This window comes from Haliotis rufescens, unplaced genomic scaffold (genome assembly GCF_023055435.1).
Source record: "Haliotis rufescens isolate VD_foot unplaced genomic scaffold, xgHalRufe1.0.p SCAF_12, whole genome shotgun sequence".
Lineage (NCBI taxonomy): Eukaryota > Metazoa > Mollusca > Gastropoda > Lepetellida > Haliotidae > Haliotis > Haliotis rufescens.
Genome location: NW_025963802.1, coordinates 6,595,359 through 6,622,986, shown reverse-complemented (window position 1 = coordinate 6,622,986; position 27,628 = coordinate 6,595,359). Strand labels below are relative to the sequence as shown.

At 38.7% G+C, this 27,628-nt stretch overlaps 1 protein-coding gene across 9 annotated transcripts in view; it reads left to right on the top strand.

Annotated features, from left to right (window-relative positions):
- Nucleotides 1-18,171, top strand: part of LOC124141240 (endothelin-converting enzyme homolog) — a 157,285-nt gene extending 139,114 nt beyond the window's left edge. For 8 of the 9 annotated variants that reach the window (XM_048393313.1, XM_048393311.1, XM_048393314.1 and 5 more), the window contains 19 exons: nt 354-563; nt 922-1,199; nt 1,672-1,872; nt 3,008-3,124; nt 3,466-3,552; nt 4,049-4,191; nt 8,090-8,178; nt 8,805-8,840; nt 9,862-9,980; nt 10,778-10,876; nt 11,636-11,713; nt 12,276-12,379; nt 12,725-12,835; nt 13,060-13,127; nt 13,377-13,501; nt 14,355-14,420; nt 15,020-15,115; nt 15,523-15,599; nt 15,972-18,171. In XM_048393313.1, coding sequence (XP_048249270.1) covers nt 354-563; nt 922-1,199; nt 1,672-1,872; nt 3,008-3,124; nt 3,466-3,552; nt 4,049-4,191; nt 8,090-8,178; nt 8,805-8,840; nt 9,862-9,980; nt 10,778-10,876; nt 11,636-11,713; nt 12,276-12,379; nt 12,725-12,835; nt 13,060-13,127; nt 13,377-13,501; nt 14,355-14,420; nt 15,020-15,115; nt 15,523-15,599; nt 15,972-16,071 — 2,204 coding nt within the window. In that variant the 3' untranslated portion in view covers nt 16,072-18,171. The remainder of the gene's footprint in view (nt 1-353; nt 564-921; nt 1,200-1,671; nt 1,873-3,007; nt 3,125-3,465; nt 3,553-4,048; nt 4,192-8,089; nt 8,179-8,804; nt 8,841-9,861; nt 9,981-10,777; nt 10,877-11,635; nt 11,714-12,275; nt 12,380-12,724; nt 12,836-13,059; nt 13,128-13,376; nt 13,502-14,354; nt 14,421-15,019; nt 15,116-15,522; nt 15,600-15,971) is intronic. The other variant, XM_048393315.1, reaches the window with a different exon arrangement.
- Nucleotides 18,172-27,628: the final 9,457 nt, after the last annotated feature.

Here is a 27,628-nt window from a genome sequence, read left to right as displayed (position 1 = left end):
ATTTCAGTCTGTACCCTGCTTTATGAACATCAGTGAGATATCAGAAAAGGCTGGGATATTGCTTTGACCAAGGGTGTTCGTTGTGGAATTATTCTGAAATTTGTTTTCAGAACCATTTTCCGTTCGTTAACTGTTTGACATCCGATACTCATAAGCTTGGATAATGGATGTTCAATCTACACATTGACACTGAAACCAAGTGATCAACTGTAATCCTTTAAGTTACATTGAATACAGACTTGGGTTCAAATTGCATCAACTGATCCAGATGTTGCTTGTACGGCGGAGGACTGCCATGATGGTTTTGTGGATGATCTTATCTCCTTTACCAACTCTCCGTTCGTTTCTTTTAGTGGAGACATACTGCAAGACACCCGCCTGTATACAGGCCGCAAGCTCCATCCTTAACGCCATGGACCCCAGCGTGGACCCCTGCGACGACTTCTACCAGTATGCATGTGGGGGGTGGGAGCGGCAGAGCCCCATACCCCCGGGCTATCAGATGTGGGACCGATTCCAGGAGTTGTCGGGAAAGAACCTGTACGTGTTGAAGAATCTTATAGGTATTTATAACCCCACCTTATACTGGTTTCCTCTTTCTCTTCTTTATCATATTTTCATGTGTTTATTGATAGATTAATAAAAGCCTATAAATAATGAATAACTTGACATATTAGCATTTGACGATACAAGTTGCTGTGGTTTGAAAGTATGACTAAACAAATGTAAAAAAATATAATTCCTAATCACATTACGATGGAAGTTAAAGCTTTTCTTCCTGTGAATACTAAACTTATCACACTATGATGTGAAGAGTCCTTCGCTTAAGGTAATGATGCGTTGGAGTAACTTTACTGCTCTGATAATGACTATTAATTGATCACTAGTCTAAAATGTTTTCAAATCTCCTGTCGAATTCAGAAACCAACACAATGACAGGTGAAGCCGTGGGTAAGGTGAAGCACTTGTACAGGAGCTGCATGGAGGAGAGCGTCATCAACCGGCAGGCAACTCTTGCCGACTTCCGGGCAATTATCAAGTCTGTCGGAGGCTGGTCACTTGACGAAGATGACAGTGCTGGGACATCATGGGACTTCAGTTCAGCCATAGAGAAAATCCACTCCTATGGAGCATGGCCCCTTTTTCACGTTAAGGTCGACATTGACGAGAGGCGCCCAACTGAACAACATGTTCTCAAGGTAGGTGCTTTGTTTCAGATTTGATATTTTCTTGGCCAACGATTTCAAAGAAAATATGAATTTCATATTGGTAAAAATGACGTCAATTTCACAAAATGTACTGAGGTCATTTGTCTGTAGCAAATGTTTTATAGATATTTGTATACTGTTCTAGAAAAGTAATCACTTGAATAAACGTATCTAGAATAGCAATGATTCTGACCGTACGTAAAGACGAAAATTATACATTGCAAATTAATGTATTATTTATACGTTGTTACAAGTTTACGAAAACACTTATAAAATTTATTTAAATGATCCGAACATCTTGCAAAAATGTATATACAGCATACACAACTTATACATAGATATCGCATCCAATTATAATTGAAATTGTGAAATTATAGAATTTAAATATGTCGATTTACAAATGAAGTAATGCTTTTGATAGTCGCTATGATCTCACTTTTCACACTTGTCTTCTCGTTTGTAGTTTGACATCGGCCAGACGGTGCTGCCATCCGATCTATTCCCCTCTATAAAGCAAAATTCTGCCAAGCCAACTCCATCACCTTCCCCTCCCCCATCCCCATCTCCATCCACCAACACGTCCAACACCTCGACACCCTCCCCTTCACCATCCCCTACCCCAACACCGACACAAAAGCAGCAACCAAAGAAGACGGTAGAAGAGGTGAGTCAGAACCGCTGATTATCCTTTCGACTATAGCAATTTAGACGTTGAAGACATCAGACAAATAATTTGATTCAAAGAAAGTACATGTAATAGGGTAGAGCATCCTGCAGCATACCTGAAGCATAAGTTAGAAGGTTTAAGGTTGCAGGAAAACAGTGATAGTCCTAACCACCAGATTCAGTGTTGCACAGTGTTAATGGTCTTTGGATTTCCGTAGAAATTGTGCTCGTGTTGTAATCATGAACTAATGCACAGGGCGCTAAATTGATTAGTTAGAGAATCGAATGGGCATTGAGCACATTTTGGGTCGACTTTATTCTCTTGGAGGAACTGAAGTAGGCGTTGATGTGATAGTCGTTGTTTATCTTGAGATTACAACATGCTGAACGACACATTTAGGGAAATCATTAATTTATCTAACATCTGACACGAGCAGATTCACAAATAAACACAGACTGTTCTTTATTTAATTATCGGTTCCTATGTTTCCCAATGTAATCTGCTTTTAGAGGATGCATACACATAGGACGGAGTCACACAATTCGTTCACATGAACCAGTGCAATGTCGAAACTATGTCTTTAAGTTCTGTCTTTGAAACTATGCATTGACGCAATGCAAAGACATTAACCTTGGGAAAAAGTAAGCAATGTCAAAAATGAAATCACAGTCTGCTTGATGCACTTTTATCATGCAGTGTTTTCATTAAGAAGTATGTAATAAAGTGATTAGACCACTCTTGTGCGTGCACTCGTTCTTCGAACCTGACTTAAAACCATATTAATTCAGTAGACAAAGAAGCTATTTAGTCTCGAAATAGCTGGTGATTGCGGTTTGATGTTCCAAGTAACAACATAAGTCAATGAGAACACAAGGACTTTATTGCATGGCCATGGTGATCTATTTTTTATTTGAGTTAGAAATACACTCTTCTTAATATTATTTTGGCATGAACACACGACTGTTCACTGTTGCTATTTCCCATTACTTCTTCTGAACATGATAACCTTTAATTATTTTCGACATACTTATAAATATTCTGTAATGTCTTTTTCCAATCAATTCACAACCTCAACATTCATGCAATTACAACGTCTGTGTAGGGAGATAATGGATGTCATATCACCTTTCAGGTAAAGAAGATATTTCTGGAGGAGACTGTCCATATTTTGATGGCGTTTGGCATGTCAAAGAAAAATGCCACTGCGAGAGCTGAAAAGCTGTTGGATGTGGAAATCGCCATTGCTTCGGTACGTATGACGTCATATTCGGGTATACCTATGAATGCAGCACAGGCTTGTCATTTTAAACTATAACGGGTATTCCAATGGACGCATGTCTTCGTGAGTGAATATGCATCAATGATTGCAATAAGACAAGGCTACATTAAACATATATATACTGTTATTCTTCTACTATATATATAAAGAAGATATACATATAACATACATTTTTGTATTTTTATGCTTCATTGAAGCCCTGTATATCTTGACTCTAATGTTCACTTTATCATATTAACGAAAACAAATTGAACATACATCGATATTATTTATGAAACCACTTGTATTATTCACGGACTTTGTTTTTCCAGGCTACACCCAACACGTTGCATTCACATGACAGAATGAGGTTATACAACGTGAAATCTATAAAGGAACTGGAGACAAATTATACGCTGGTAAGACAATTGATAAGTTTGCTTGATAATAATAATTTAATAACCATACACTGATGAACAGGATTTGGGTTGCAATGAAGGGTTGCCACGAAGTCCTTGTTACTCAAAGTATCAAAGTTCAATTCCATGGCAGATGTTAACATCACGCCATGGTATCGAACTTTGATACTTTGAGATTCCAAAGACTCCATGGCAAAATAATTCATAAGATAAAGGTATACAAAACGATTACATTAATCCATCTGCTTAAATTCTGTAGAATGAATGAATAAATTGCAGTTGTAATGAAGTTTGGGAGCTGTTCCTTTACTTTAAATGCGTAAAGCCAACTCACATCTTTTGTGACATAACATCACTCCGTGCTCTCTCCCCCCCCCCCCCCCCCCAGCACGATATGATTAAAATGTTGTTCAAACCGGCGTTAACCCATCTTACTCACTTAATGTTCCACAACTATTTCCCACATGTATATTTATGTACATGTCTGTTGTTACAGTCTCAGCTGAGTTGGCTTCAGTACCTGAAGAAACTGAACTTCGTCGTCACCGAATCAGATTACGTTGTAATTCTTCATCCGCACTACCTCACCATCGTCACTCACATCGTCGGGGACTATTTGTCGCGCAAGAATACAACACAGTAAGTTGCATGTATTGGGTCAGGCATGTTCTGTATAGAATGTTTTGGATTCAGATTATCTGTACAGAATGTTCTTTGTACTGATTGTACTCAAAACAGGTGTTCTTTATACATCTTCTCTGTACAGTCAGTCGTGAGTGCTCTGAAGGTCAGAACGTCTGCACTGGTTTACATGATTTGAAAAAAAATAAAAAAAATAAGATGGATTTAACAGATGAAATGTAACAGGTACCCAGATTTACGATAGAACAATCTGTCTGCACACGTCATCATACAACGCATTGTTTTTAAATTGCTGCTTACATTGCAGTTCAGTCATGTGATGAGGTTTGTAAACATATTCAACATATTTCCACATCATGATGAAATGCAGTGGTTCATCCGTAGACACTTTGATCCTTGTTTTCGTTTACCACATATTTCGATATGATTTCCCATGAACACAAAACATATGTTTCTGTTGGTCTCCATACGAAACAAATCCCACATATGTTTTAAAGAAACTTTCATATAACCTTTATTAATGGTTAATTCTCATCAAACCTTCGAACCATAAAATACCAATAAACAATTGTTGACATTTGGAAACAGATGGTAGAATTCATTTAATTTGACGCAACCTTATTTGGAAATCACACGAGTTCAGTCATTACATCACCGGGACGGAATTAACTGATTCGAGATCAAGGCAAACAAACACTTTCAGAGACCTGGCAGCATGCCTCTCAACAATGCATTATATGGGTAAGGACAGACAAATGGTGCATGTAATTTTGAGAACAAACACTTCAAAACTGCTCTTGCATTTCTGGGAGGTCTAGATGCAGTCATTGTCAGGAAAGAAATGTCTAAACAAGAATTCATTTAAATTGTATGTAGTTTTGTGCGAATTAGGTTACCGTTCTGGCAGTGTTAGGTTCTGGTGGTTTGAAACGAAGCATATGATGTTGTTACCGCAGATGGTCCTAGTTACCTGAACATAGACATCAGGTAAAGCCATCACTGAGGCTGTGTCTTGATGTGTTACCCGTCATCTTGGTAAACGTTCCTCGCTACAATGACATGCAGTCCTTTCTGATTGGTAGTGTATTGGACAATAACGTTCTGTTCTGTTCTCGAAACCCATCAGCTTGGTGCCTTTAGATTCTACATACCATTGGCGTAAACGTTTATGTGAAAAAAATGCACTGGTAAACCTTCTCCGTCTTATCTTGTTGATGATTAAGTTGTTAAAGCTGCATCACATCTGATAACCTTCTCACTATGAGCGTCCAAGTCCAGACGAAACCTATCCTTGTTTTGATTTTTTATATGCTTAACATACCAGCTGATAGCAACTGCATGTTGAAAATATTATATTTCTATTTTTTTAAATACATTCCATTATACGTTCCAATCTCCGCCAAACCCGTTTGGCATTTATCTATATTGCCTTATCGGTTATACTTCAAGGATAGCAAGATTTCATTTTCCTGAATACCTGCTTGAATAACTGTTTCAAAAGTAGGATTGCGAGAATATGTACAGGTGAATTGTCACATCGAATAATGTTGACATCAATCGTTGATATCTCACCGCAATATTAAATTAACATTTAGTAGTAGTAATTTAATCTAGCCTCCGGATTTCCCAAATAAATTCATTTACAGCTTCAAGTTCAGTTGCTTGCGTTTTGAAAACACAGGTTGGGAAGATCAAACTGTCCTTCTTAGTGTCTACGATTCATCAGAACAGCCTTACAAGGTTTGTGCAGACATTTAAGGTGAAATCTAACAGTTTGAACCTTTATTATGACAAAATATTCAACACTATAGAAACGTGATCATAGACAAGTTGTGTATGAAACAAACCATTTGTAAGCTGAGTTAAGAGTAAAACCAACACAACAACGTTGGGTTATTCCTCAATCATTTCTCCCCCTCACCCCCCTTCCTGGCAACAGCGTGTGACATCCATCCTACGTGTGACTCAGAGTTATATAACCACCAGCTCGATAACTTGTGCCATAGTCCTTGCACAACAATACAAAATATTGCCGATAGATTGAATTTTCCAATTAACAATGTGCAGTGTACCGATTTGGCCATTGTTTTCGTGTGTATGTGACATTTCACGTGTTTCCAGACTGAAAGCAGACTCTAATGAAAATGACAGATCGATGTTAGCTAAATCCATTACAGCATGAATCCAATTCTAAATGAGCAGCCTTTTTTCACAGAAGGAAAACAGTTTTTTGCTTATTGATAAATTGGTGAGTTAATTTTGTTCCACAGCATGTCCTGCGGTTATTTTACACCATAAATGTAAATTGTACCTGTTTGGTCCCATGAGGGTTCAAATAAGACATTCCGGCGCGCCAAACTGGCTTATTTCTAAGTAAACGTAAACGCAAAGACGGCGCAGCATTTGAACTTATATTAAATGTAATATTAAGTATGATTTATTACAAACAAATGCAGACCATGAAATGAAAAAAAGAGAATTACAGTAAACTACAGTTATAACGAACTCAAAGGGACCACTAATTTTAGTTCGTAATAACCGTAGTTCGTTATAGGCATATATACAGCATTTATACAACAAATGGTCGGGATTAAAAAATAAGTTCGTTATAAGCGTGTTCGTTATAAACGTACTTACCGTTACTGATGTTGTTCCTCGTATTGATGTTCTTTAATGCCCAATATCCCACTTATCAATGTGTACACAATCGTTTATCCTCAGTTGAAAATTATAAATGGGGAACAGAACTGGTCCGAAAATAGTATTTCTAGCCGTAGTATGTCTACCATTGCCATTTGTCCAGAAGTAATTTTGAAAAAATAATTTCGCCGCGTATTGTTCCTTTCACGCCCAATGGAACGTGTTTCGTCGGATAATATCGAGAATGAGTATTCTCTTGCGTTGGCGTTTTGTAGGTATTGAAAAACACACAATTATGCTTAGATCTTCATATTGAATACTGTTAGTGCGAAGTATAAAGTGTTGGCATGGGTTATTACATTCAGATGACGTTCCTTCAGTCTCTATATTACATTCTGAGAACACTGAATGTGTTTGACATATACTTTGCCAAATTCACGTCTTTACGTTAATCACTGCCCCTCTCCTTTTCATAGTCACTGAGCCACTGAATATGTATTTGGAATGGTGTTTTACATGATGCGAGTAAACATAGTGTGCGTGTGTCTTATTGAACGTGGCTGTTTTATTGGGCAGGTTTCTCGTGCTAATCCTATTTGCACACAAGCAATTGCATCGCGACAATTTCTAAATGATGCTCCGTTTTTTGTCAAAGACTCTCACATCTCCAAGTCTCTCCAGTGAACGGACTCTCAGCATGGTGCTTCATCAATTGCATTTAAACTACTCCCAAGGCCTTGAATGTGTTAGAATATATGCATGATTCCTACAGAAACATAAATGTGACATTGAAATGTAGAATTTAATTATTTGGAGGAAAAATAATGATCGAGACTACCCTTAGAGCATTATTTCTCTCAGGAATTGCCTACAATTGGACACAATCTCAGGCAGTTAGCAATAGATGTTTTGTCGAATTTAATTGGATCTGGATAACAGGAAGTCCTATGGCTTCGAGGGATCCCATCCTCATCACCATAACTCAAGCATCTAAATCGGTTCTTTTGCCATTCTGTATTTGTCTGCAGGAATTTGATTGGCCCAAATTTACCACTTAAACCATTCCAGCCAAATTTCAAGAGACATCTTATAAAATTATGCTTTGACCATATATACTATCCCGGAGATTACTGCTGTCTGATTTATGCATTTTAACATTGTATTGAACAAGCTCATCAAACACTTTCAAGAATGTTTGATCAAACTAGAAAAAAAACCCATCAATCCCCTATTTTAATTTAATATTTCTTTTCAGGATACTGCGAGACTACATGGTTCTGTCGCTCGTGCGATCTCTCAAGCCCTACTTCGATCCCAATACATTTGAGGTGTATGAAGAGTCGGGTAAGTGGCGCGAGTGTCCTGGTACTCGCTAGTTATACTGCTGTTACTGTAGAAACGCATGGGTGTCTGGTAAGGAAAGGAAACGAAGGGACCAAATGGATGATATATATGATTTCTCCTTGATACGTTTCTGTGGAATTGGAAACGTAATGGAGCTGTATTACGCGCGTAGTTAATGTCCTTTTGAGACATTAAAATATTCTTTCTTAAACAACTTGAAATGTCAAAGTGTATTCATATCGATACACGAGACATGCATTGCGTAAGCACCAGCTATCGCATAAAGGCGAGATCACGTTTCTGTTTTTAGTATCTACATAGATCGTCTAGGATAATATTGTGACGTAGATATATATGACCCTTCTTGTGTCAAAAGTATTTAGATTTCATAAATGTTACTTTCAATAGTTTTTTTCATTAGTGCATGAATGTATTGCTGTAATTGTTTAAAGTAATTCGACCTATTCTCATAAATGCACCAAGTGTCTCACTGGTCTGTGTGTTTTGGAAATGCACGGTAGAAAGGAAAACTGTCTCTCAAATGCACAAATATAAACAAAACTAATGACACTGAAATGACACTCTAACCAGTAGATAGTACATGTCGACGAAACTTTACATTTTAGGTGCATTCAGGCCTCTTGAGAAATTGATAATAGAAGGTAACGTTTTGGCACGCTGCCCGAGTATGCAATGTTAAAACCTTTAATTTCGCTCTCTTGCTAATTATCAATATTAGAATCAGAAGTCAGGTACAGTTTGCTCTCGTTTAGTTTTCGCTCATATTCCAACTGTGCATTTAGAACGTCACGTGTCATCATTGAACATCGGTTAGTTCCGGTAGTTTCCGGCAAGATTTTTCTCCCGTGTTATTTAATCATGACAGTCGTTTTTTACTTTCTTCTATAGAATGCACAAAATGAAAAGTTGATTGATATGATACTTTGACTATTTTACGTCATCAATAGTTGCTTTTTTACCGAGAGGTACCGGAAACTACCGACACGTCTCGAAGTTGTCCCACATTGTGATACATTTAGCTGAACATACGTATATGTGCATGTGTTTAGTATTAATATGTTACCATAGTGACGATCACCCAGCCATTCTCCATCATGATCCACCGTTCATGTTTAATAGTATCGTGCTCGTGGTTCATAGTTTTCGTGCAATGTTTACAAAAAGCACTGTTCCCTTTTCACAAATGTTGCCTGTTTTAAACACTTGTGCATGTTTGCAACAGTTATCCCAAAGACACTTGAATAATTATATCTTGTATTATGGCAATGTGATATGCAATGAAATATCGAAATAATTTTCTCTCTATTACATAGGTCAATAAATAACGCAATTCTCGTTCGTGAATTCTATATTTTTCTGTATATGCAATGATGAATCAATTATTTCTGTGAATTCAAATCTACCATCGATGTTAAATCTTCCTGATAAGTGTAAAACCAATGGATCTAGAGTTACTGTTTATGTGTGTATTGTAGTATTTACTGTGTATGCGTCGCTGAACAGCTTGTAGTTGTATGTAAGGCGCTATATAAATATATTATTGTTATTGTTGCTATTATTATCATCATTATTGTTAGTTTGTGATACATGGTTTTGTGTCGGCAGTTCATTTTTACAAATTTCTTTGTTAATTACTAGATTTATTTCGTTTTACGTTTGCAGAAGAAGAAGAAATGATTGAACATTGGAAGCGATGTGCCTTCTACACTAACTCTGCGATGCAGTTTGCCACTGGTGCTATCTATGTCAGCGGTACTGCCCATGGAGAGAATGCAGAAAAGGTTGGACTTGTATACCTGTGTATAGCGGAACCCCTTAATCCGAATGACTTCAGTATTGTAGTCGAATAATTCGTTTATCCCAAAAGACAAATCAGGTCGATTTTGCTGGACGTTACATTCCGGTTTAACAAGATTTCCGTGTTTCTGTAATGTCGTTTCGCCTTGATAAAAACTTTCTTTGATACAACCGGAGTTTCAAAGGGGCTCTTTGTGAGTGAGTGAGTTGGATTTAACTTTGCTTTGAACAGTATTCTCCATTTATCACGGCGTGTTAGCTTGATGTTAGGTGAGTGAGTGAGTGAGTGGGTTTGATTTTACGCCGCTTTTAGCAATAGTCCACCAATATCACGGCGGGGGACACCAGAAATGGGCTTCACACATTGTACCCATGTCGGGAATCGAACCCGGGTCTTCGGCGTGACGAGCGAACGCTTCAACCACTAGGCTACCCGACCGCCCCTTGATGTTAGGAAAGATCCATTTGAATGTAACTACCGAAGTTCGTTTTTCTTAATCAGATTTGAAAAGCCCCTTAGTATGTGATGTCACAATTTGATTTGATTGTCTACTGTATACTGTGTTGTACGTTTACACTTGTTGAAACAAATCAAAATGATAAACTTGTTAGTATGAACATCGGTCGTCGTGAATGTTTAACTTGTCAATTTGACTATGCCTGTTTCAAATGAAACGGTTGTTTTAAGATTATTCTGTCAAATGAGTTATATTTTAGTTTTTACATTTATTAACCAAACACTATTACACATCCTAATATAAATATGTTCCTTCTGTTGTAGATTGAAGACCTTATTGTATACGTTAAAAGTGCATTCAAGGATTATCTTCTGAGGAAGTTCTGGATGGACAAGGGCACCAGGACAAAGGCATCAGAAAAGGTATTTAATATTTTACGTTATTTTAAGTGCCAAACTCTCTGTTGTCTTCAAAGCTTAAAATACATTCTCTTTGCATATTTATATCGTGTTTCTGCATGAAAATATTGCTACACATCCTTTGAATATCGTAGTAACCGCAACTTTGCTTTTTGTAGTATGTAATTGTACATATAAGTACTTATACATGCCCACCGACAATGACTGTAAGACAAGTACTATTCTAAACATATTAGCTTCCGCGGTGATACGGCCGTCAAATCAGCTGTTTCATTCAGAGGGGGTTTATTGTGACTTGATACCTCTGATTAACCAATTATAACCGAGTATTTAGCAAATTCATGGTAGAATTTCCGTTTTAACTCTTTTGGGTGCACGATTGACACTGTCGTCTAAGGCACCGCTGTTCACTGTACGGAGTTGCCTCCCTTGGGCGTGCAATGGCAATGATCATTTGTTCGAATGCCGGTTCGTCCTGACTTTGCTTCTAGGTTTGTCAGCACCATACCTATATTCGTCTTTACCCCCAAATTAGTAACATCCAAGACCCGCATCACTTCGGGCTTTCCTTCCACGTCAAACTGAAACGCCTAATAACTGAAAAACTCTTCATGCGTACGTTTTACCTAACTTGCAACTGCTCTATTTTCGTCGTGTTAACGACATGTTTAATCTGCTCCTTCACTGCGCGATATTGCTAAAGTCAAGACGAACCTGATTTAATCATACGTGGAAGTTTCAATGACTACAATTTCATTTCAGATCGACCATATCATAGACAAAATCAGCTATCCCTTGTATATTCTCAATGCTACTTTCCTGGATACCTATTATAAGAATGTAAGTATTGAACCTTGTTATTACACACCTATTGAATGTATACACTGAAACCTCATTAATCCGGACGGTACTATTCCAAGCAAAACGTACGGATTAACAGGTTTCCGATGAACGATTAATGCGTACATGGTTGGTACGATATTTTGATCATTTTGACGTTGTCTACAGTAACCATACGACAGACGAGGTTTCGCGAACACCTGGTGTCATCACTGATTTTAAACTGATTTTCAGTAATCCATTCATTTAATTTTCACCGCTATTTTACCTTTAACGCCCAAAGGAATTCAGGCAGATATTTGAGACTGATTTTCTCGGTCGTTGACATTTTATAGTCACTGTATCAGGTATTCTTGAGATACGGTTAGGTAAGTAATATACGTAAAATAACCTTCTAAAAAAATTCACATTTCAGCGTTCAATTTTCTTTCAATGAATGTTGATAAATTTTCTTTTGAATTTATGGACTGTTTACAAAATGTAAAGTGTCGTTATTCACAGTAATTACACAAGCATGATTACCGTGACGCTAAGCGCTAAAATTAGATTCGCATATTTTCAGTTTGGGGTTGTTGGTGACTGGTTCAAGAATATTCAAACATGGCGGAAGTTCCAGCTGCAACTTGCAAATAATCTGTTAACAGAAAAACCTGACAGGAAAAAGAGGTAAGACTATAAATAGACTTGTACCGTTAGAATGGACGTGAGCTCTAACCATAATCACCTAGCCCACAGCGAAAGTCATAAGAGTTGTCTCCCTTGTATATTCACTCAACAAATTGTGCTTCTTCTTGTCCTCGTTTCAAATATTCATGTATTTATGAACCATAAAGGTTCATATATTGCTATGTGTCTGAATACAAGCTCTGTCTGAATATAAACAGCCTGTTCAAAGAGAAAAAACGCACTGTCCATTGTTTGTATTCAGTAAAAATGTCACCTTACTTTGACTTAAATGTCCTTTCAGGAAAGACTTCTTCCAATGTACATTCTTCCTGTGTTGTATTGTAGCTGGCTGCGTCCTCCGGTCACAGTGAACGCTTTCTACTCCCCCACACGGAACGACATCATCTTCCCCATCGCGATGTTCCATCTTCCCTTCTACATTCCAAATGGACCAAAGTAAGTATTGCCACCGAAACATTGAGTCGCAAGTTATTAACAATACATATTAGAAGAGAACATGGTTATAACAAACACAGATATAACGGTTATAACCAAATATATAATGTATTTGCAGTTATGTAAAGCTATATCTAAAATCCCGACTCCGGTACTTAATTCTCGCGATTTCCAAAGTTGTCTGTAATAAGGTTCTCTATTAGAAATGTCCTATGTCCTTTCAGGTCCGTCAATTTTGGTGCTATGGGGTCCATCATCGGTCACGAAATCACGCACGCATTTGACATACAAGGTATGGTTGATACATATAGACCACCATGTATCTTCTGTTTATGTAATGTAATGCTTTGTTAATGTAATGTAATGTAATGTAATGTAATGTAATGTAATGTTATAAGTGTGTTTCGTTTCTTCGGTGATACAATACAAAATAATTGAATAAATGTGAAAATCTTCCTGTCTTTGTCTTCCTACTGAATTGAATTTGTCTGAAAAAATATGTGCAAATTCAGTGTATACTATATCTATGTGACGTGTGCAGGTCGCCAGTATGATCGAGTGGGCCGACTGGATGAATGGTGGGATCCCCATACAGCTGAAAACTTCGCGGAAACCACAAAATGTATGAAAGGCCAGTACGGACAATTCACCAGAGATGGTTATGGGGTATGTGAACATCACTACATGTATTCAGTATCATTATACTCAATCATCACACACACACATGGCATAATGGCATCACGACATCTTGTTTGTTGTTTGCAAAGACAGAAACGCAGTTCCGTCCCTTAATTGTGCGAGGATCTGATCATTGTTGGTTCGAGATACGCACCGATTATGATCATTTGTTGTCAGCACCAAACATGTGGATTTCAATAAAGTGATAAACGTCTATTGTCGTTTTACCATTTTTCTGACAAGCAGCGATATCACTGAACCCACCCATTCCCTCACAACATGCAGATTACAATGCAAAGATGAAGGAACGTAAAACGTTCTATGGGGGCACGGGTTGCCCAGTCGTCTAAGGCGCCGCGATTCGCTGTGCAGAGTTGCGTCCCTTGGAAACGCCAGAAACCTATGATTGTGGGTTCGAATCTCGGATCGCCCTAATTATGTTTCTAAGTTTGTCAGCACCATACCCGTGCTCGTGGGTTTTACCGAAGTGGTAAACGTCTGAAACCTGCATCACTTCGGCTTTCCCCGCACATTAAGCTGACACGCCGCGATATAACTGGAATACTGTTTAAAGCGGCGTTAAACCAAACTCACACACTCACTCAAACGTTCTATTCCTTGCCTGATGATTCATATTTTAATTTTAAGTTAGGCATGCCATGGAGCGATGTAATCTTAAATACCATTAATATCGTCTTTTGGTTTGTTTCATACTTTCATAAGAGAAACACTAATTACTATGTCAAATCATTAATTACATTTGTTATAGAACGAATACATAATCACATTTTGAATGTTATGTGTCAATCGTTTGTATCCATGTTGTTCTCTCTGTCTTCAGGTTAACGGGACCTTTACATTAGATGAAAATATTGCTGATAATGGAGGACTGCGAGCCGCAGCCTTTGTAAGTTAATCCGCTGCGACCGCGATAAGATTTACTTCCTAATATGTATTGTGTGATAGGGTGACAACGTAGGAGGACGCCATACAAATTTTATAAAACGTATTTTCAATTATGTTTAAACATTGTATGTTCTGCAACCGAGTCGAGTCTTATCAAACCTCGTCCTTTAGCTTGAAAACACACAGTGAATATATCGAGTGAATGAGTAAGTGAGTGTTGTTTTAGCATGGTGTTAGCAATATTCTAGCAATGGTATCTCAGAGCAGCCACACACACACACACACACACACACATGCACGTCGCTATATAAGTCCAATAATCTTGGGGGACGCGACGTTAAACCCAATTTCAACTCACCTCACCTAGCAATGTCACACTGGGGAAACCGGAAAATGGACTTCATACATTCTACCCATGTGGGGAATCAAACCCGGTCTTTGGCTTGACGAGCCAACGCTTCAACCACTAGGCTACTCCACCGCCCTTAGTGAATGTATTGTCAGTTTCATATTCGAGTTTTTGATTTATCATGTATTGTTGACATGTATTAAATGCTACATCGGCTACTATTAATATCATGCGAACTCTCATTTCCCCAGGCATATCACATGTGGGTGGATGAGAATAAAGAAGAGACGCCCCTACCTGGGCTAAATCTAACTCACAATCAGGTGTTCTTTGTCAGCTTTGCACAGGTATGTAGTCAAGCATCTCCCATATCATACATACATCTCTCGAGTTCCTTCGCTTCCTTGTACCAAACGGTATATTCTACATGGATGTGTTGCTGTTCATTATGAGGTATTACCAAGAGTTAAGAGACTACAGTGTAACCTCAGTAATCCGGACCCATTACTACTGAAGGCCAAAAGCTATGCCAGTATGCCAGTTACAATATGTTTGTGTTTAATTAAACTTTAATCGCTTTTCACATGGAGATAAGTTTTGTTCTCACAAATCAAACCGACCAGATTAGTTCAATAAGTGGAATACCTCGTGAGCATAAAACTAGGAAACAGGAAAACTATATAAAGTTTCATGTCTCTGTATGGTTTTTCAAAGAGCAATCTTTTCTGATGCAAATGTTATATTTCCTTTTCAGATGTACTGCTCAAAATATACGAATTATGGCTTATTGCATCATCTAGTCACGGATCCGCATAGTCCTGGCTTTGCGAGGTGGGTCAACGTTCTTCTGATGAGAATTATTCAAATTTCCAAATCGCCATTCAAAAGCATCTTAATCATACACTGATGGTAAACGTGATGAAAAAGAACCCTGGCACATTAAAGAACATGATGGCCAGTCAGTCACAGCAACCATGGTATATTACAAATGACAACCAATTTTAATTATGTCCATTGGCTACAATGCTATTATTCCGGGTCCAGCTTTACACCAATTTATGGATAAGGCACAATAAACTGATTATTCACATTTATGAGTCATAATATTATTTTAGGAGATTGGCAACGACGTACAATTAATTGAGCTTTCAATTCTCTTTGGTAAATTGCTATGTGTAAAAGTCTTTTGTCTTTTCTTTTCAGAGTCAACGGCGTTTTAGAAAATTTCAAGACATTTTCCTGGGCATTCGACTGTCCAAATGCTGCAAAAATGAACTCCAGAATAAAGTGTGAAGTGTGGTAATATCTTATCCATACTTCATGAACGTCAGAAATATGAACGCTACACGATGCTTCAAACTAATCAGTTAAAATTCAATTGAACTTCCCTTCATGAATAATCAAAACGCTGCTACCATTATCAAAGAAAATAATACATTCGTATCCACTGGTTCCCTTTGGTCCTAATACCATAAGTACATTAAACTGGCAAGCGATTACATTATACTCATGTATTAGAATTGGGGTATATGATCATTTTAAACAAGAGAGACAAAAATGATTATAGTCAAAAGAACAATGGGGGATAAAATATACCCAGTGCGAAGGTGTGTTAACTTATGACGTACCGCGTGTATTTTCAACTGATAGCAATGCCTATGACGTATTTACCCAGATATATACCACTATATGTTTTAAGAATCTATTCATGCATAGCTTTCGTAAATTATGGTTTTAAGGCATCGTGCTAGCGCTCATTAAAGCAACCAGCATCATGTGATATGCAGTCTCCATGTCTTCCAGAATGAGGCCATCGCCATATTGCCTACGCTAGAAAATGAAGTCACGTGATGTGATTTAAATTGAAGCACGTCACGTGATAATTCCAGCCGAGGTTTGCAGTATTTCCTAGTCTGATGGCGCGAATGTTGTGGGTGATCTCTTTGTGTGTGCTTACCTTAAAAATATTCTTGTTTATTATGTGGTGTGGCTAATCGCTTTTTCCCATCGGGTGATACGAAAGTACGCTACACACTCGATTTAGAATTGAATTAAGTTGGAATAAGTACTTTGACCGTTATGTAAATAGTAAGAGTTTAAACGAAACTATTTAGTTGCCACAACTTCTTGTTTCTGGTGTAGATAATAGTTTTTTTTACCTATTGTTGTTTGTGTGAACTCACAAAAAGAATTGTTTCGATGTTGGTGTTCATAAGTACAATATATGTTGCTTTAATCCTTCTTGTCCAGAGGGCCAGTTAAAATACAGACATTTAAAGTGTCTCGGCTGACCATGTGTTCAGTGCTATGTGATTTACACAATATAGAATCATTACAGGGGCATAACAGTCCATGGATATATTTTCATTTATCGTAAATTATGTTTTACGAGAATTTCAATTTATCGATTTTCCTTCCCATATTTATCATATGAATGAAATCTTATGAAATAGCATTGTATATAAACTTTTTTCTTGAACATATTAAATTGGATCATTCAACATGGCATTTGTATATATGATTCACCATGTGTCAGTACAATTGTTACGGTATAGTTTCTAGTTTATGAACACTTATTATATTTCCTATGCATGGTTGTGACCTCCAAAAGACCTATTTTCCTACAACGATATGCAATATTATAAATGGAACGCGTTGCCATGACGACAGTTTGCTGATGTCATAACATTTAGCTGTCGTTGTTGCCATGACGACACTATGCTGTCTATGTTTCCATGACTAGAAGTTGTCGTTATCGTGACACCAAGCTGTCCTAATAGCCATGACGACACCTCACACAATTGTTTCCATGACGACTTTCAGTTATTCTTGTTGCCATGACGACGTTAAGGTGGTCATTTCAAAGTTGATCTTTCCTTATTGTAATGTTTCAGTTTCATAACTGGCTATTGAATATATAGTTTACAATTGCTTTACCGTTTCGAATGTTATCGACTTATTTCTTAAATTCACTTAACATTAAGCTTATTGTACATACATTATTTACCATGTCCATGCAAAACATTGATTAAGCTATACTGTAAAACAAAAAAAGGTCTCACTGAAAATACAACAGCTTTGGAGACCTGTTTGTTTAAAAGAGGGATATGATTTGTGTGTCGAATGAATAATTATGCCAGTTTAGTTTGACAGCATTACAAAATGCCGTTTTCACTTCAGCCATAAAATGTGTTGCAGTTGGTTTCCACTGACATCATCTTGAAGGCGTTCAGGATTTTCATTTTAGTGTTTACTATTAGCAAACATTCTTAGTAAATCATTTTACAATGACTTTAGACACCTTTGTGAGAGCGTATCGTGCGTGAGTGAGTGTGAGAGCAAGGTATCGGTTGTTAAATAAGGTTAACATTTTTTACTTCAAATAAATGCTATTTTTATTAAATGATATTGTTGTGTTGTGATTTGGGAAATGGAAGAGAGGGGCTACCTTCAGGATCTCTTGGAGTTTAGTGAGGTTGGTGTTACGCCGCTTGTAGCTTCTAGACATATCACGCCTTTAAGAATGGGTTTCACACACTGCACCCTTCGTACATGATAATACTAAAACGTCAACACCAGAGAGTAACCAGTCTCGATTATCTGCCGAAACAGATTCCGCTGGGCGTAAAAGGAAAAGTAGCGGTGAAAACTGATATGGTCAAGATAGTCAAGAAAGGAAAGGCAGTCTGTATATGTTTTCGTGGGTGCTTCAGTGTACGTCTTTTTTAAAATGATTCATGCAGCAATTTCAAAGAATGGCCGACAAACAAATTCGACACTAGATTGACAGGAGGTATAAATCTTCAGGAACACCAGAGTTATACATGTACATATTGATAACACGTCTAATTGAGTCAGGCAAGGTGTTACTCACGTCATTACATATGAGGGGGCATGGGTGGCGCAGTCGTCTAAGGCGCCGCAATTCGCTGTGCAGAGTTGCGCCAGAAACCTGTGATTGTGGGTTCGAATCCCGATTCGCCCCGATTTTGTTTCTAGGTTTGTCGGCACGATCCCCGTGCTCGTGGGTTTCATCGAAGTGGTAAACGTCTGAGACCTGCCTCACTTCGGGCTTTGCCCCCACATTAAGCTGACACGCCATGATATAACTGGAATACTATTAAAAGTGGCGTTAAATCCAACTGACTATACAACAGGTCCAGTTTATAACGCAATGTTCATTTGACAAATTCAAATTAAGCAGATATATGTGCTATACATACAAATGTCTAAATATATTTTTGTGAGTGAGTGAGTTGGGTTTAAAGCCGCTTTTAACAGTATTCAAGTTATATTGCGTGTCCGCTTAATGTGAGAGGAAAGCCCGAAGTAATGCAGGTCTCAGACGTTTACCATTTCGGTGAAACTCACGAGCACGGGTATGGTGCTGACAAACCTGGAAACATAATCGGGGCGAATCATAGGCTTCTGGCGTGTCCAAGAGACGCAACTCTGTACAGCGAATCGCGGCGCCTCAGACGACTGGGCCACCCGTGGCCCTTAAATATATATTAAACATATTCCAAGATTTATGAATTACTGGACATTCAGCATCAGACATGTCGGCATATATCTTCCGAATCCTGCATTATACATACAAAAAACTTCAAAACTCTTAAATCATGTTTACATAACGTAATGGCAGAATACGAGACATTTGAATCAACATTAGGCACACAGAAAACTGTATTTATGAAACATTCCAGCATACATGTTTATTCATAGAATGGCGTACGAGGCCGACTTAGCAATGTAGCCATTTGCAATGAAGACACAGGACTGCACATTAAATGTAACCACAGCCTTAAAATCAAATGTCCTTTAATTCAGCCTGAAGGATACATGACTGTATTGTGTAGTCAAAGTCTACCACCAGACAGGCAAAGAACGTACAGTAATATACATTTACATGGAACACAGCATAAGGCTGACATGAACTTGATAAACATTGAGATGAACATAAGATCCAGCAGTAGACAGAAAATACCACGCGAAGATAAATGCATAGCTCGAAAACAGCAAGTACATGTCCAGAAACGTCCTTTAACCTAGGGAGTATGGTGACGCTAATCAGCCAACACACACTGTAACCACCCAATCCACACTGGATCTGATCAATCAGATCTGGGATACCCATTTCACACCGGAATACACACGGGGTAGCACCAGGCAGATACGGGACTTCATATACATGTACATGTGCATACCTAGTGAAGCACCCGTGAAGATCCGGGTTAGAATAGGGGTTCAGCAACCTGTGCGTGTTGTGAAAGGCGACTAACGGGATCCGGTGGTCAGGTTTGTTGACATGGTTGATGCATGTCATCGTATCCCAATTGCGTGGATCGATGCTTATGATATCAATCACTGGATTGTCTGGTCCAGACTCGATTATTTACAGTCCGCCGTCATATAGCAGGAATATTGCTGAGTGCGGCGTTAAACAACAAACAGAAACCTGGTTAAGCACAACAATTCTTTATTGACATACATCCCGAACTTGTGCCTTTTGAAATGTCTACATAGAACACTGACCTGATTTTGATACATGGGAAATCTTGGTCCCCAGATTGTCGCAAGGACTGGGTCATACAGATACCAAATGAAGTAGAGGAAATATAAATTGTCAGTGCAAGAGAATAACCATCCTAGATTTTCTACCGAAACAGATTTCATTTGGCGTAAAGGGCAAATAGCTGTGAAAATTATATCAATGGACCACTGAAATTCAGTGATGACACCAGGTGTTTGCGAAGCAACTAAAACGGTAGTCAAATAAGTATAAGTATTTGAAGTAAACAAAAGTGTTCGAGAATGTGTAACACTAATTGAATTTATTACCAAAGTTAAGTATGGGTGAAATGGTTGCTTTGGAAGCCAAATATCATAGTATTTGGATTGTTTTTTTTCGTGTGATTTAATCACTGACAATTTGAACTGAGATGTGGCAGATATAGTAGATTATGGTACGCTTCTTTCACATTCTAATAGATCAATACTTCAGTTCACGGGCATGTATGTGGATGTTTGTAGGCTGATGCTTTAACATTTGAACTAAACAAATAAGCCAAACGTAGCAATACAGTTAGTGTGTCTCCTAAACTATCTAATCTACTAATCTAGTATCTGAAATCTAGTAACTTACAACAAAAAGAGTTGTTAAATTATCTTAGTAAACATATTCCCTGATACTGCAGTAACCTGGACTTGCCAAACATTATAGATTTGTATGGGCTGTATTGGATATATTTGTATAAGGGTCTGAAAGACAGACTATGTGTCTCCCAGACGTAGGAGAAAAAATGTAACAAGGAGTCCAACTCAAGTCTAGACTGATTTGACCTGAAATTGTAGGATTGTTCTGGGTTCCATTTGTAATATTATTTGTTATTTCGTAGATAAGATAACTTTATTTCTGGGAATAAATGTCAGTTTACAATACATTGAGTAAGTGAGTTAACATGTGAAGCCGTATTGGTAGTATCTCAACCATACGAAGCAATACAAGTACCAACAAACAATTGATGCACGTGTTGTTCTGCATATAAATAAATATATGAATCGTGAATGGGCTTATAAAAGCCGGATTTTCTGGGTGTCTTGATTGGCCAAACGTCAGCAACTGCGACGTCATGCTACCACTAACTGAAGCACAACGGAACGGACGACTGAAAGCAGGAGGATGGCATGGGGCTGTAGCCAGAACATTGAGTGTGTTCCACTTTCGAATCGGTAGACTTTTGCAACATCTTTGTTATTATCATTGTAATATCTTCCTACGTTATGATGTGCAGTAAATGTGTTTCCAATAACTGGTTATGCGTCTCGTTTGCTTGGTTAGGGTACTCCTAAGAGGACCGTCTCTGTGGTCCTCGACAGCGTCATTCCAAAATACGTTAAATTTTAAGCTGCTTCTCTTTGACGCTCGGCATTAAGATGATAAAACAAGGATTGGTCTGATCAGTCGTGAGACTGTGTCTGAGTGGGATATCCATGTTAGACTGCAGCATGGTATCTCAGTGTAGGTATGCAAGTTAAAAAAAACAAACTGGCCTGAGCTTGTGCAAGCTGCCCCACCCAGATTTACCAATGCACGCGCACATCGCTATGTAAGGGCAATAATCTTGTACGCAATGCTAAACCTTATATACCCCACCTCAACTACGAAAAAGCAGCATTATCAGATTATCCCCAAAATGTACAGCATATAATTGAAGTAATATTTATTTTATTACATGACTGTTAGAATTTCACATATTTAGAGGATTCACTATATTTGATAAATTCCTTCCTACTCTGCAAACAAAAAGAAAATACAAAAGTAGTAAAATCGTAAATAATTGACAGAGTGTTTCCGACACCCATGCAAAATTAATACCAAAAATGAATTGGTCATTTGTGCACGGATTCGGATATTTGCCAGTTCCCCATGGCTACTAGGGAGGTCTTTGAAGCCAAACGTTAATCATAACTGATATATTTTGGGGGAATATCGATCTCTGTTTAATATATTTGCCATTTCCCCATGACTACCAGAGATATCTTTGAAGCAAAACGTTAACCATTGACAGTGCTACTTCTGTTCTGAAATAGTGATCTCTGTTGAATATATTTGCAAAACCCTTGAACGTGTCTACCTAGGGTATCGATTTTTAACTGTGGCATGGTATCTCAGTGGGCTATAACACTATGAAAACAGCATTAGCAACAACCACAAGCAACCACACGCTCACACGTCATGATCGTTGCGATATACGTGAGATAATCTTGAACGAAATCTTAAACCCACTTACCCACAACTCATCTTGTTTTTATATAAGTCTATTACTTATTGACGAACGCTATTACAAAACTCACATAACTATACCCCTTTCTGTGCAGTACCTCCAGTTTACATGGCTTCAAAATATTTTTTAATTCTTGGGACAATGAAAAACTTCAATAAGAAGTTAATAATGGTAATCTATTTGATGGATTTTGAGTATGCCCCTAAACCCCCTATTCATCTTTGCAGTACACCATAAAATAAACATCTAATTAAGACTGAACCCGTAATACCTAATATTAGTGGTCACTACGACTCGGATATCAAATAACATTTTGTTTCAGATATTTTATTGGAATAAGATGGTATCACTTTCTCAACAAAGCAAGGCAAACTATTGAAATCAGTGTTTTAATTACTATTTTACTCTACGCATGTTTTAGTGAGTGAGTATGTTTTTACGCCGCTTTTAGCAATATTCCAGCAATATCATAGCAGGGGACACCAGAAAAGGGCTTCAGACATAGTAACAATGAGGAGAATCGAACTCGGACCTCCGGCGTGACGAGCGAACGTTTTAATCACCAGGCTACCCCACCACCCTACGCATGTTTTAATGTCCATCCAGGAATGTCTCCATTTCGCCAGAATATGGACACCGGACGCTCATTATCCTTAAAAATGTAGCTCAATCCGTCAAAGTGGACGTCATGTCTCAGTTACGACAAAGAATATGGCCACATAGTATGAAACAGAGCAATGAAGCACGTACACCTTGCTCACACAGATCCACACGATCATGGATTCTGCCGCATGTTCATCGTTTGCCCAACGTCTGATGGGATTCAGCAGGCAGCGCCCCCTGTTTCTGAGTCATGCAACCCAGTAGGGCCTCGGCTAACTCCGGCAGGAATCCATATTGGAACTAGCTATAGTTTCGTGGAAATGACACAGCACAACCTGGCGGCAGTCGTGAACCTAATGTGACTGTCCATTTTGTTTCCGCAAGCTTTTGTCTTCAAATCAAAGTGTCCGGAATTGATAGATTTTTATACTTTCTCCATTACAGAATAAATAAAGTTATACGAATTATGTGCGATTGGATCAGACTCCATTCACGCAGCATCACTACTTCTTTTCCTATGTATTATGCAGCCAGCGGAAGAAGCCGAATGGACCCGAGATGGATCTTTTGTCAGCTACCAATTGCAGCCTCCCTTTGCCAGAAACTATATTCGATTGAAAGATGACCGTTTCTTAAATATTACCATGAATACAAGTAAAGCATGTGTACCTTTGGCGTGCTAGAAACCTATGATCGTGAATTCGAATAACAAGTCGTCCTGTTTTGTTTCTAGGTGTGTCATAAACTAGTAAACGTCTAAGCTGTGAATCACCTTGGCTTTCTCCCCACATCGAGCTGACACGCCCTGATATATTTGAGAAGCTGTTCAAAGCAGCGTTAAACCCAACTCACTATATAGCTAAGTCACTCATTCACTCGTATGAATTTGTATCATTGCGAAACAAAGCGAGTTGATGTTCATAACAGTTTAATGAAAACTTTCAGTCATGATCAGGGTCTGGTTGGTCGGCCACTAAGTATATGACGTAATAGACTAAATCATATCCCTGTTTTCTGGTCACCACGAGCTTGTTTTCCCATGTTACGGTCATTGTGTTTAACATTATCGCATTAAGAGCACATACACGCACGTACAGGCTCTGATGTAGCTACATGTTAACCATTTGTTACCTGTGACTAGAGCTCTGTCGCACAGAGGTAATGTCTAAAGAATTGTCTAGGAAAGAACCTTAACAAACAATTCTACGAAATAAATTACCCTTGTTTCTTCGTTGTGTGTTTGATTAAATCGGGAACAATTGAAGTGAAAACAGAATTGAGACCAGTAATTTATTTAGATACAACCAGGAAGAAGTGATATGCATTCAGGATTGTGCTCTTTGTCGGTCCAGCATTTATTTATGAGGTGAGAACCACGTTCTTTCTTGCGATGGAGTAATCTGGTAATATAAATGATCTCTTCAGTAACAAAATTGACAGAAAAGTAGATAAGACTGATAAACGTTGACAAACTAGCCTGAAATAAAACTTTCGTGAATTCGTTGCAACAGTTGACGCTTATCACTAAATTTGACCGAGATACAACGTACCCCAAAACATGTCACGAACATTAGATATCTTTGTTCGAAATCATGATGTAATATAGCAATGCCCTGGCCATTGCAAGTTTTGCTAAGTCGCCTACACCACACCACACCACACCACACCACACCACACCACACCACACCACACCACACGCCACGCCACGCCACGCCACGCCACGCCACACCACACCACACCACACCACACCACACCACACCACACTACAGGGACCGCCACCGTGGTCTAGTAGGAGGGTGGAAGGTCCGGGGTTCGATTCCCGGCCGCGTCATACCAAAAGAGGGTATTTGTTGTTACCCTGTCTGGCGCTCACTTTTATTAATACATTTTCGCTGCTTATATATTGCTAAAGTATTGATGATAAGAGGTAACAGCATACACAAACTTATTTCTAGTCCCCCTCGTTCAGTCCTCTGGTTCTCGGTAGATACTTCAAGAAACGTCTGTTTGGTTCATAGAAAGTCTTTGGCCACGTGAGATAAACATTAAATTTGAGTCAGCATCTATTCTTAATTTTTGTATTTTAAAACAATTATATATCAATATAACAGCTGAACTCTGCAGGAGTCATTTTATTTCATGTAATCGACTTCATCGGATACAGGCCGACTTTCAGTGACATACAAAACTCTGGGCACGTCACAGCGGGTGTGGGGCGGCTTCGTTTTAAATGGGTATTCCATTGGTCTACTGTGAAAGTTGATAAAGGAAATTTGAGTCGACATATGACCATATATGGAGGTGGTAGCAACAACAAATTGGTTATCAACAATGTTATCAACTTGGAGAGCTTGGAATACCTCACAACAGAGTTTGTGTCTTTGTTTGTTAATCTGATTCTGTGATTAATGGTTATGGTGTTACGTTAGCCATTATCCAAAAAGGTATAAAAACAAGCGCTGCGTTCACTAACATCGCAATAGTCTCCGTGAAATAACAAGAGGACTTGTCTGCAACACAGCTACTCGTCAGTAACAGTGAACCGCTTCTCCTTGTAAGTAATTTTTTTTTATGAATATATGCTTTCATTGTAAGGCAGTTTACTTGAAACTGCTGGTGCGCATGTGTGTAATGTAATGTTTGTATGTATTTATTAATTTCATAATTTGATTAATTTTAAGAATATGAAGTTTTAACTTTATCTAGGATTCACAATTCAAGGGACCTATCTAGGTGATACGAGTATGGTTTTACGCCGCTGTTAGCAATATTCCAACAATAAAAAGGCGGGGGACACCATGAATGAGCTTCACTCATTGTACCCATGTCGGGAATCGAACCCGGGTGTTCGGAGTGACGAGCGAACGCTTTAACCACTAGGCTACCCGACCGCCTCTCTAGGTAATAAGAGATATTCCCTACTGTTAAGCATCGATCATTATCTATTGTTTCATATTAAATAGGGGTGGGGTGGGGGGAAGAGGGGAGACACATTCACTACTGTTAAACATCGATCATGATCTATTGTTTCATATTAGAGGGGGGTGAGGTGGCTGGAGTAGAGGGGAGACATATTCACTGCTGTTAAGCTTCGATCATTATCTATTGTTTCATATTAAAGGGGGGGGGGGGGGGGGGGCGAGGGGGGGGGGGGGGGGCGAGGGGGGCTCGACATCTGATTCGCAGCGTCTCTCAGTGCAGAGCTACTTCCCTTAGTCCTGCCTGGTTCCACAAATCGTCGGTTCTAATCCAGGCTTCATTCTGGTTATGACCTTTGGCCTGTCTGCAACATACACCTATTGGGTGCCACCGAAATGGGGAACTTCACTTCAGGCTTTAACTAAACAGTAAAACTGACCAACCGCCGTAGATGAGTCATAATTTTGAACCCACTCCGTCATTATAAGGCAGACTCGTCGACTACATGAACATATTCTGTTTTCCTCATCTATAAATACTGGTTTGTTAACTTCAGTTGAATATACTTTGTAACCAATCACTGTAGATAATTGTTGATCATTTTCAGATTCAAGATGAAAGCTGCTCTACTCTGCATGGTGTTTGTCAGTCTGTTACTTACGGTGGATGGTATGGTTACTTTGTCTTATACCTGAATTGCCCTTAAACTCATCTTGAATTATCTTCCCTAGGCAAGGAAGATAAATGACTTTAAAAGCCCAGTTTCCACGCTTGCCGAACTTGGTTGGAATTTCGGGGCTCGATCATCGGGCCACCAGTGGCTATTACTGTTGTGTCCCTTCTCTGTTCCATCTATTGACTTATCAGATTTCACCTCTCATATCACTTGCATTTGCTTCCAACAAAATGGCCGCGCCAAGTCAAGACGATCTGATCAATAATAGATATCTTTATTGTAATAAAACGGGTTTTACCTCGCGAAGTGCATCAAATCACTTGAGCAGCTTGATTATAAACATGAGCAGATTTGGAAAATATATGTCGACGCCAGATGATGGTACTCTTGCTGTGTAAATCTGCAATCGAACGAATTCGGCATGGCAGGTGCCATGTTGTTTATGAACTGGATGTCGATGTCGTTGCGGAGCTTTGATTGGATTATGCATTGTGTCGTCAGTCGAGCCAAAATAAAACTTCATAATTCTAGCCGAGTTCGGCAAGGGTGGAAACTTGACTAAAATCGGACTAAAATCTGTTAACCCCTTCTCTCGGGAAGATGTATTGTATCGACTGCTACAGTGTGTGAGTAGGGTTTAAAGCTGTTTTTAATAGAGTTTCACGGAGGACACTTTGTTTGAACCCTCGAGCACAGGTATAGTACCTGAATCAAGGATCAAGAATCTCCTAGGGGGATCCTGGCACAGTGGGTTGATTGCTTATCACACCCCGGAGGAACAAAGGGACGTTGGGGGCGTTTACTTCCATTGATTATATGTCAGAAATGTAAATCGTGATCCTCTCGTTAACCTACCTAACTGCTTGATGGCCATT